The 11,389-nt window shown below is 37.7% G+C and overlaps 1 protein-coding gene across 1 annotated transcript; it reads left to right on the forward strand.

Moving 5' to 3' along the window:
• Nucleotides 1-264: 264 nt before the first annotated feature.
• Nucleotides 265-11,127, forward strand: LOC111327394 (mitochondrial protein C2orf69 homolog). The gene is made up of 12 exons (XM_088739939.1): nucleotides 265-411; nucleotides 702-783; nucleotides 1,230-1,414; nucleotides 2,636-2,742; nucleotides 3,006-3,128; nucleotides 4,043-4,104; nucleotides 4,264-4,358; nucleotides 4,472-4,535; nucleotides 4,834-4,932; nucleotides 7,281-7,387; nucleotides 8,925-9,186; nucleotides 10,469-11,127. The coding sequence occupies exons 1-12, from the start codon at nucleotides 394-396 to the stop codon at nucleotides 10,906-10,908; spliced, it is 1,644 nt and encodes a 547-aa protein (XP_088596065.1). The 5' UTR covers nucleotides 265-393; the 3' UTR covers nucleotides 10,909-11,127.
• The last annotated feature ends 262 nt before the right edge of the window (nucleotides 11,128-11,389 follow it).

Genomic DNA, 11,389 nt, shown 5'->3' on the forward strand with positions numbered 1-11,389 from the left:
ACACAATATATAGAGGGAAACATGGAAAACAGAGGAGGTACGTCTTTTTCATGTACATGTAGTTAGATCAGAATCAAGTCACGCAATGTGGAGACCCTGTTGGTGAGGTATAGATGTCCCTCGTCTGAATTTCAAACTTTGCCACGTCGCCATTTCGGAAGGTTCTGATGTCGCTGTCGCAATTTCATCAATGTCGTGCTCGAAGTTGCATTTTCATTTTCCTGTTGTCGCTGTTTCAACGCCATGTCGCCCGTCGGAATTTACCCTATCAAGGCCAATCAGGGCCTCAATGTGGCATCTTTACGAAAGAGGACTGGGGCGAAAAGCGGTCGAAAACTACAATGTCTTGTAGCACAAATAAACTAAACGTCCGCGGAAAAAAAAATATCTAGCATGGAAAGAGTCGCTCTGGTAGGTTTGTTATCTGTTCTTATGTAAACTAAATTTCTTTGTGTAGCTAATCTATTTTACTTACTGATGAGTAGGTTTGTTTTGCTTGAAATAGCAGCCAGCTGTTATGTAACGAGGAACGTTTGACCCTCTAGACTTTCCATTTCATGAACTTTCGTTTTTGTCTCAAATACACTTTTCAGGCGAAGGAAATATCATCATACTTTATGTAGTCTCAAAAACTGACATTGTAGCCATGTTTTTATTGTATTAATTAGTATCTTGTCTGATAAGTCGTTGTTAATTTGAAGGTGACAGGCGGTAATCGTGGCATTGGCTATGCTATTGTTAAAAGATTGTGCAAAGAGTTTGATGGAGTTGTTCTCTTCACTGGTAAAGCAGTTTTATGAGTAATGTGTCTTATGAGATTTTCTCATTTTTACAATATTCTTTTTCATCCCAAGAGATAAATATATTCTCCTTACTGTTAGCTGAATAATTTTAGCTGGGAGAATTTGGTATTAGATCAAATGATATGCTATTTGATGATTTTCTTTCCTCCTGTCGCCTCTCTAATTAAAATGTAATGAATATTTTGTCAAGTCGGGATGTGAATGGAAGTAACTGTACAATGGAGCTGGTTAAGAATCAAAAGATTTGACTTTAGTTTGGTTGGCTCTTATCCAGACCTTGTCTGGGTTTTGCCTTAATAGTTGATATAAGTAGAACAATAATGATGATTATTAAATGATGATGATTATATTGATGATATCATCCCAGATTTTGACTTAATCACTGAGGGTTCAAGATGAATTATATATTTTACCCAACTTTTACAGCAAGGGATGAGAACACAGGTACAAAAATATGTGGTGAACTCAGTAAAGAATTAGATGTAACAAATATTCAGCACCATCAACTCGATATTACATCCCAGGACAGTATCAACAAAGTCTGCAGTTATGTCCAGAAGACATTTGGAGGATTGGACATATTGATAAACAATTCTGGTGTTTTGCTTAAGGTGGGAACTCAATATACTGTAGGGTATATACATTGGCCAATTTTCATTAGTTTTTCTAGACATTTGATTTATAATCAATAACCTCCATTTGGTGGAAAAATGTGCACAGGTGTTTGTCTGTAGAATTCATCTGTTTGAAGGAACAAAATGTTTTCCAAGAGTGAACCTCAAGAAAAAAGTGTGAGCTTGTAGTAATGTCAGTATGCCCTATTATCTTCAATTATATTTCAAACATAGCTTTTTCTCAAATCAAATGTTAAGTTTGAAAATTTATGAATATAAACTGAGAAACATCACCAGCACTGCTCAGTTTTAGTTGGGACACACTCAGTCAAGTGATGCTTTTAGACCAATAGCATTTGAGTGAAGCTACTTTGTGGATTATAATGAATGTAAATGTAATGTAATGTAATGAACGTTCTTAATACGCATTTAAGAATCTCAATGCGCTTACAATAATTTTTTACTAAGGTTGAGATCGGACGTCAGCATTATCAGGCGCCTCTGGCAGCCGCTTTAGTCCATGTAACGACCTCACCTTTTCCCACCCATCCCACCCCAGGGGAGGACATCCATCACACAGTAATCTCGTGCGTGGGAAATTAACGTCTCCTACCCCTTAACCCTGCAGGAGACGGGACCTCCATTTATTCGTCCCTATCCGAGAAGACTAGAATATCTAACCATTTCTTGATGTTGAGAAAGGAAGCATATTCTTCTCAGTTAATTTTAAGACCCTGAGTGTTGGTCCGGCCGGTATTGAACTCTCGACCTCCCGCACAGCAGTCCGGCGCTCTCCCAATTGAGCTAACCAGGCGGCGGTGAATGATGTGTGATTTCCACTGAGATACTTAAACGAGGAAGAAGACAAGGAAAATAAATTATGAGAAAAAATGACCTGCAATTGCATATTTGTTGAATGTTCTTTGAGCAATTGAGTGCACTTTCTATCAGTTTACTGGTGTGGTAGTCCACACAGGATGTTGGGAGAACACAAGGAGAGTATGTAAATTATGAACTGGAAGGGAAGTTATTTGCAAACTTTCAAGTCCATTACAGGGTTAGCCCCTCCCCCCCCCCTGCCCTCCAGCATTTCATCTATGTTCCCATGACATTCCACTGGTACCCATTTTTGTTCCTTTATATACTATGGGAGTAGAGAGTCAGAGACAGTCATGATCAGAGTAAATATTCAAAGTTATTGATTGAATTAATCAACAGAAAACTGTGCCATATGTGGAAAGAGCTGAAACAACTATTAAGATAAACTATTTTGGAACACTGAACATGTGCAAGAGTTTCTTTCCTCTCCTCCGACATCATGCCAGGTATTCTTTCAAACTAAATGATGTCATCCTACATCAGCACTGTTTGTTTTTTTACACAGACCAAAAGGTACAAGAACTAGTTACTTTTTGTGTCACTATCAATTCAATTGGTCAGAGATCTCTCAATTAAATGCAAATCTGTTCTGTAAGTTTCAAAGCTAGTTTTTCCACCTTCAGTTTATGACCCAAGTACACTGTGTGCAAATCCATTTTTTAATTTTTTTTAATTTTTTTTATATATATTTTTTTTTTTGGCCTGTCAGGGTGGTTAATGTATCGTCTGAGCTTGGAGACCTAAGTTGTGTTTCACCAGCACTGCAGAAGCAATTTTCCTCTCCAAAACTAACATTCACAGAGATAACATCTCTCATGGAAAAATACATCAGGTACAAAGTTACCCAAGACAAATTGAGTATATTAGTTGAACCTGTTAATTAAATGATAATTTTGACCATACATATTATTTAGGAGTTGTTTGCTCACAGAGTCAGCCCTTTCACCTCCAGATTTTCATTAGTAATATCCCTTACCGTCTGCCATACAATCCTTATTATGTTAATTTGTAGAATTTGGTATTGGGTCAAATTGTAATCCCCTAATTGATGCTTTTCTTCATTCTCATCACTCGTCTGCTTGATATTGTAGTTACATTGTTAGGAGAAGTTCTGTCCTGGTCACTGATGGAGGCATAAGTGTTAACTTGCTGGTATTATTGGAATTAGTTTCCCATGCCAGTTCATACCCGCACACAGCATGATCATTAGAAATGACATGAAGAATTCTCTCTCTTTACATCATTCTCTGCAGAGAAGATGTTTGAAATTATTATTAGTGTTTAGCCCCACACTGAGAACTTGCTTAACATTAATATTATCTTAAGACAACATTCACATTCCTTCCATGGAGGGTTTTTTATTTTTAAAACTTGAATCCCATTCTTCCACGGCAGGGGGCAAAACCATTGAGTATTGTTACCTTCCTCACACCTAGACTAGGATGCTGGCTCATCCCAACATCCTTTTCTTTTGCTGGATGGAGAGAGGCACTGTGAGTTATGCATCTTACCCAAGAACACAACACGATGGCTGTAGCCTAGACACAAAAGCAGCCCTCTTAATGGGAAACCCAATTTGACAGACATTATGACCACTATGTCTTCTCAGTCTCTCGGAATTTACTGTCACTCTTTACTGTGGGGTGTGCATTTGCATTTGGAGTCTTCACAGTGGTTGCACAAGTGGCATTTATTCTTACTTGCCTATATTTTCAACTCTAAAGAAATTCTTATTTCCTTTCTTAGGGATGCTAAAGAAGGGAAGCTGACAGAGAATGGTTGGCCAGATGATTCTTCCTTCAGTCCAGGTCAATAATATACAACTATTTATTTACTTTCCAAACTGACCTGAACATACTACAACTTTGAATACTGTTCATTTCTCTACTTCATGGTCATAAAAAGTTCAAAATCACCATGCTACAATCATAACTGAACTGATGTTGAAAATAATTTTCTTTCCTCAGCATACAGTGTCTCCAAGATAGGTGTAACAGCTTTAAGTATGGTACAAGCAAGAGAATTAAAAAATGATCAGCGCAAAGGGATATTGGTTAATGCTGTGAGTATTGATAAGACAGAAATATTTCTTTTACTAAGCCTAAATTCTGTAAAGAAATTTGTGCGTTCCCTTTATTCTGTTATAATGTCATGTCCAATGTATGACAAATTTAGATCTGTCCTGGCTGGGTGCGAACTGACATGGGTGGCCCTAATGCACATCGAAGCCCAGAAGAAGGTTAGTTCAGTATTTATGTAATCTCTTTACATAATTTTCCTTTTCCTTCCTATTTTATTTTTTTCCTTGCTGAGTCTTTGTCTCATTTTATTTCTTTGGGTTTTGTTTCTGTATTTTTTCCTTTGCTCTACCTCCAATCCTTTTCATGGGAGACATTGTGGTTTAGTTTTGACTTCAGTGGACTCTTAATGGACAGGTCCTGGTTCAAGCCAATTACCTGGGTCACACACTAAACTTTTTTTCAGGCAGGAGATTTTTTTTCAATCCACTTATACCAATTCTGATTACTTTTCCTCAGGAGCAGACACACCAGTCTATTGTGCCCTTCTTCCTAGAGGAACAACAAGTCCTAATGGAGAGTTTTTGCAAAACAGGAAAATCATTCCTTGGCCTCGAGGCAAATCCCAGTAATTTGTTTGAAAAGCCATACTAAAAATTAGGTGTTTGCTCAACATACTCGCCAAAGAGATTAACCCTTTAATCAACTCTCATGATCTGATTGTTAATTCTCAGTTCTAGCCCACTACACATTTCCCTATAAAGTAGTTACGGTACCAGAATTTGGTGTTAGGTCAAGATAACAACCTCCACCTGATAAGTTTGAGTATTCTCATTACCTGCTTGCTGGATAATGTATGGATATTCTAGGAAGAAGTTACATGTTAATCACTTCTGGGAGTTCAAGGGTTTTAAACTTGATTCATGTGTATCAGTTAGTTTGTTTTGGTTTCCAGTTAAAATTTGAGTCAGCATATTTGTTTATCATCATCCATGAATTTTTTTAAATTGTTTTTATAGGGGGGGGGGAAGGGGTAGGGGGTAAAAATTATATAACTAAGATAGCAGTTAGTAGTGGAATGTGACCAAAGCAGAGTTTTTTGCTACAGTGTGTAGTATCAGTAAGAGTCAAATAAACTCTCGGAAAACAGCTATTCTTGCAGCATAATGAAACATAGAAGATAAAATGGGAGCTTGATTACTACAGGGGTTTCATTAAGGGCCGGGTCCCGGCTAAATTGACCGGTTGTAAGGACGGTTTTGCCCCGGAGGAAGGTTTATCTCATAAAGAAGTTTAGTTCAAAAAGTTTTGCCCGCCTGTGAAAACCAGTTGCCCTCCTGCTGAAAAAATTAATGAAACCCCTCAATGACTACCCAGAACTCAAAAGCTTGGTTTGACCATAAGCGGGTGTAGCTTTATGCCTAAATGTGTTATCAGGATTCTTGTGTTTGTATGTATAGTGTTGTTGTTTGAAGTAAACCATTCACTATCCATTTGTCACTTAATTATAAATGTTTTGTGTAACAAATACCTTCCTCAGGAAATAAAACTTCCGCTTCAATTTTAAGAATTCCTTTTCTAAGTACAAACCATCTTTTGTTGACTCTACAACAAATGAATCATGCTCGTACAGCTCTACTGAGAAGACCTTGGTGATAAATCTGTTCTGTTCTCTCTCTAGATTCTCACAAATGCATTTTTTACGTTTGTATCAAACACTTCGAAGAACTTATATTTTGTCGAGTTGGAGAATCAAACGGTTTAAAGTATATTGAATTTGGTATTAATGTTGCCCTGCAAACTTTTTCTTGTATGTTGTGATTCGATATGATTAACTTCCACGCATTACGAATCATACTTGTCTTTGTTCAAGTCTTGTGTTTTAGCAAAGTTAGTGGTGTGATGATGTAATCAAAAACGCATCAAAAACATGCATCATGCATCAAAAACGTGTTCAACTTTTTAAAACACTCGGCAACTTCGGTGTTTCAGAACAGTCACATGCGAAAACGTTACGATTTTTAAAACATTGAGTCAAACTTGGTTTTTAGCGAGATATCTATAATTTATTGCGTTACACATAAAGAAAGGATTTGATAGCTTAAGTCGTGGATGCAAACGTTGTCGAATGACTTAAAACTCAGTACGATGAAAAAGGTGGAGGGATACGACAGCTCGCCTTAAAAACAACAATTGCTGTAGAAGTGGCGGTGAAATCGCTTGATAAGTGAAGGATGATACGTGCTTGCGGAACGTTCCTGACAAATTAAGCGATTGAGTTAACTCAAAAGAAAGGAAAAATTGGTCCAACATTAACCCTAGAATGTCATTAGCAACGCGTTTTGATGAGGTAAAGATAAACCGATTATTTTACCCGCACAAAGCAAGGAAACGTCTGCGAAACAATACGTACATTTGCTGAATGAGTTATGCTTTGTTATATTTTCTTTTTCTTTGGTGAGTCCTCTCTATTCCATTTGGTCACATCGATAGAAATTACAGTACAGCATTTTGGTTAATAAGTAGCAGTTCAGATATATGAATTTCATATATTTGTTGTGTTTAAATAGCACTGTGTTTCCTAAAGATAATTTTCCGTCCAATTTCCGGCTGAAAAACTCGAATTTAAGCAAATTAACTTCGAAATGGTTATTTTGCTGTTCATCCGTAACAAGCTGAAAATTGTTTAACTTTACACCGCAAAGTAATTTCCTCGAACTTTTTGTATTTAAGCCTTTAGCCAGTGTGGCACCGGGATTATTTTAACGGGATATAACAAAGACTGAGGGATTAGTACGCAAACAAGGTTCAATTCTTATGTTAATAGTTTTCACATTTAATATTGCTCTGAAAACTGCTTTGTTTAATTTAAACACTTGTGAAATGTAGAATTTCGGCGTACATCATAGCAATTTCGTTCAATAATTCTTCTATTCTTATGGAAAAATCTTCGAATTCTCCTTTAGTTCGTTGCCTAGAAGAGGTACCCGGCTACGAGGAACGAAAAAACGACGTGGTGTTTTGCGGCTCAGACGCTCAACAACATGTTGTATTTTTTCCTGGCGATGTTCAGGTAAGGTCAACAGATTTTGTAGTTGGAAGCGTTCGGCCATAAGCGCCGAAAAATACTTGATCAGGACACGCTGGTCGTAAGCTATTCAACTGTGCTGTACACTTGTGCAACTTAACGCCATTTCCAATTTTCCCATTTTACGTTTGTGCCCTAAGTTGTTGAGAGGCATTTTTCACGGTACTGTGATTCTGGAGTGTCTTCAATCGCGCGGTTCTGCTTTGAATTTCTTCCTCAATCCGACTTCATTTCAGTTTCCACATCGTGTTGGATATTTTGGTTTGAACAGAAAGCAGATCGAGGCGAAAATGTTAAAGAAACCGGCTTTACATCTGCGGAAAATCGTGTTGTTTGAATGGAACATAATTGTGATGATCTAAACAAGGATGCTTTGTTTATCAAGCTATTGAACTTAACAGCTTCAAAACACGACGAGGGACTCTCTTCCAAGTGATTCGTTCATCAAGCGATATATTCAATATAAAGCAGATTTTATCAAACTGCATCATTGAGAACGGAGCACGAATTAATCATTCAATACGATCGATATTTTTTAACCAGCTAAATCAGTTTTCAAGACATCCATCAAACAATCAGCACACTCTTCACTTCTTCAAAGCTCCTAATTTGTTTTGTGAACGATAGGTAATCCCTCAAGGCTTTGAGTTACGTCAGTTTATTGTACCAGATGTTCTTAACTCATCTTGTGAGCTTTTGACTCTTTACCTTCAACGCACGAATCTGCGAAATGATAAATTTCGTTTGAGAAGCGTTCACGATTTGAAAGTAAAACTTCACTTCCGTAAAGCGAACTAAACGCAAATTTGAATAAATAAACAAATTTGAAAGCCCCTAATTAATGGGTGTAGAGTTTACAATCTGTCGGATTGAATTCCCAGAATGCGCCTTTGATTTTTTCAGAACAATTTCCGAAGACACTTCTTTTGTTTTCAAAACGGAACTGTTTAAATAGACGTATAAGAGGATAAAGCTCTCCACTAGATGAAGAAGTGATCTCATTTGAAAAAAAGAAAAACTCGCTGAGACAATCGTACCCTGTAATCTTGTGTCTCCTCGCCCTTTTCATGGATTAGACTGTTTTGCTACTGAACCAATGGTTTTCGTTTCTTTTCTATTCCTTACCCAAGTCGTTTTCCTTTCCCCCTATTTTTCTGCTTTTTCTCTCGTTGCTCTTTGCAAAAGTTACCGTACAATTGGTAAATTACCTTCGTCCAAGACGGCATCCAATTCTGTTGATTTTGTCTGAAGTTCAGAAAGTAAGTGAGAGTCAGAAATCCAACCTTGTACTTATCTAAGAGCGCTCAATTGCCATACTAGAAACGTTGAGAAATATTTATAACAGTTTCCAGTTTTGAAAATGAACGCAAATGGTACTATTTAACTGTTGGTTTCCATTATACGTGTGGCAACTGAACTTGCGCTCCTCAAGCATTCCCCTTGCATCCGGACAAACTTGACATACGCGCAACAAGCTTGTAGATGAAGCGTTTTCACTTAAAAAAATTTTATTAATTTTCAGGATTATGCAGAAAACATGGAGAGTCACGGAGATAATAAGAAATGGAAGCAGTGGAATTTCGAATCTACGGCGAGAATATTAGAAAGAAGATTCCCGAATAGCTTTATATGGGTCATTCGTCCTTCTAGATATCACCAGAACACTTTCGCGTGTTATCAAAACTTTGTTGAAGCCAACATGTTTGGTGTTCCGGATCATAGGAATCACGATTATGGAGCTTTGTTTCACTTAAGAGCATTGCTGGAGTCTGCGGTGAAAAAGCGTAAGTGTTAAGAGTCCTTTTTGATCAGATTACTTGCAAATGAACAAGCATAGATTGAGTTCCTTTCGCTTACTGTCCATTGGTGATTACTTTTGAAAAAAAATGCGTCAAATTTTAACAAATCAGATTCATATATGTGCACGATCCTTCGCAGTAAAGCACTATTTAAGCAATAGTGAAAATCAGACCTGAAAAAAATTCAGGCCTGTACGGGATTCGAACCGCAGTTCATATATATGTATTTCATATGTTTGTTGTTTGATTTATCATCTACGGGTTTATGTCGAATTAATTTGATGGCCTGCTCCCAGTTGGCTTGTTAGCTCAATTGGTAGAGCGCTGCACTAGTATCACAGAGGTCAGTGGTTCGAATCCCGTACAGGCCTGAATTTTTTTCAGGTCTGATTTTCACAATTGCTTAAATAGTGCTTTACTGCGAAGGATCGTGCACATATACGTTTCATAACCGCAGTTCATATATATGTATTTCATATGTTTGTTGTTTAAATCAGATTCAAAACGTACTCCACTCGTAACTTGATCACTTGTCCTTTCCCACGCTTCTGACAGTTGCTTGTTTTTAACAAAAGTTATTATTAGCAACTTGTTATTCTTCCTCTATTCTCGTCGTAGCAGCTCTCCTCCGTTTTTCTTTGAATTTACGAGCGGAGTTCTCTGGTGTTTCCGTCTCTACGAGTTTTTTGTGGCAAACTCGCATCGCTTTTCCGAAAATGTTACCTACAAAAAAAACCATTTTCATTTTAGCATTGAAAGTCACCCGGGGTTGATGTGGTTTTACTTAACTTCGCTCTGTGATTGGTCCAGAAAACTCGCACAATACTCTCAACCAATCAGACGCAAATTCAATTGCGATTTGGTCATTCGCGTTTTCTCGCGCTTCAAGCAATGTTCCTTTTTCACCTTGTATTCTTATTGGATTGGCCAATGATATTGTCTACCTTCGTTCTGATTGGTTAATGGGATTACTTTGGTTTTGGTTTTTTCGACATTTAATTGAAAACTGATCTGTTGTCAACCAACCCGACTCGGTCACTCACGATTTATTTACGTTTGAGGACGTTTGCATGTGTGTTCTCTCGATATCTATCTTCTTGTCGATGGTTGTTTATCACTATTTTAGCCATACAAATATCTCGCCATAACGGAAGACTCGGGCCATTTTCCTGAAACAAAAGATTATAAACTTTAAATTCTCTTGCCTGGAATTATTAGTCTAACCTTCAAAGCCTTAAGTTTACTTTTTTTCCTTTCATTCATGCAGTTCTAGACGTCCCGAAAGAAGAGGAAGACCCCACACTTGATTTCCCAGTGATTCTCGTTGGCTTCAGTAAAGGCTGTGTTGTTCTTAATCAAATTGTTTACGAGCTATACATGGTGTCCGCAGGAGTGGACTCCCGTCTCAATGAATTTGCCTCGCGCATTAGTACCATGTACTGGTTGGACGGCGGCCATAGTGGCGAGTCGAACACGTGGGTAACAGATGAAAAATTTCTTTACCATCTGGCTAATCGCGTGCCAAGAGTTCGTGTGCACGTAACGCCTTACCAGATCAAGGATTCCACGCGGCCGTGGATTGGAAAGGAGCAGAAGAAGTTTGTGGACACTCTTCGTTCACTTGGCGCGAATATCAAAGTCAAAGTCCACTTTCAAGACAAGGACCCATCTCTCGCTTTCCACTTTAAACTTATTGAAAGTTTTTAGTGGAGTTTGAGTGATTTTATTTGGAGTAAGTGGTTACTAAATCAAAACAACAAAAATTCCTGAAACATCAGGTAACGGTGAGATTCATTGCGTGTTTTTGTGAAGTTCCAGGGTTGAAAAAGAAAATGGCATTTGCACTGAAAAAATAGCATACAGCAAATGGGACAAGGAGAAATTATAACGAGAAACAATGAGTGTGAAAATGATGTCCTAGGATCAAGACACGCGTACAACCTAATTTAATACCCCTGTCAAGCCATTTTTATGAAATATTACGTCCACGATGCAGTTACCCTCGAGGGTATGCACGTTCTAGATTGAAACATTTGACGCTTCCTTAAAAGGATAAAAAGCAAATGTTTTTCGGCGAAATTGTAATTTATATAATGGATTTGTGTGACCCCCTCTGCACGCTGTTCTTTAATTTATCGAGGGTTACTGGAGGGAAATTTGAAAATAGTCCAGCGATAAGCTCAACATG

Source organism: Stylophora pistillata, chromosome 12 (assembly GCF_964205215.1).
Source record: "Stylophora pistillata chromosome 12, jaStyPist1.2, whole genome shotgun sequence".
NCBI classification, from domain to species: Eukaryota; Metazoa; Cnidaria; class Anthozoa; order Scleractinia; family Pocilloporidae; genus Stylophora; species Stylophora pistillata.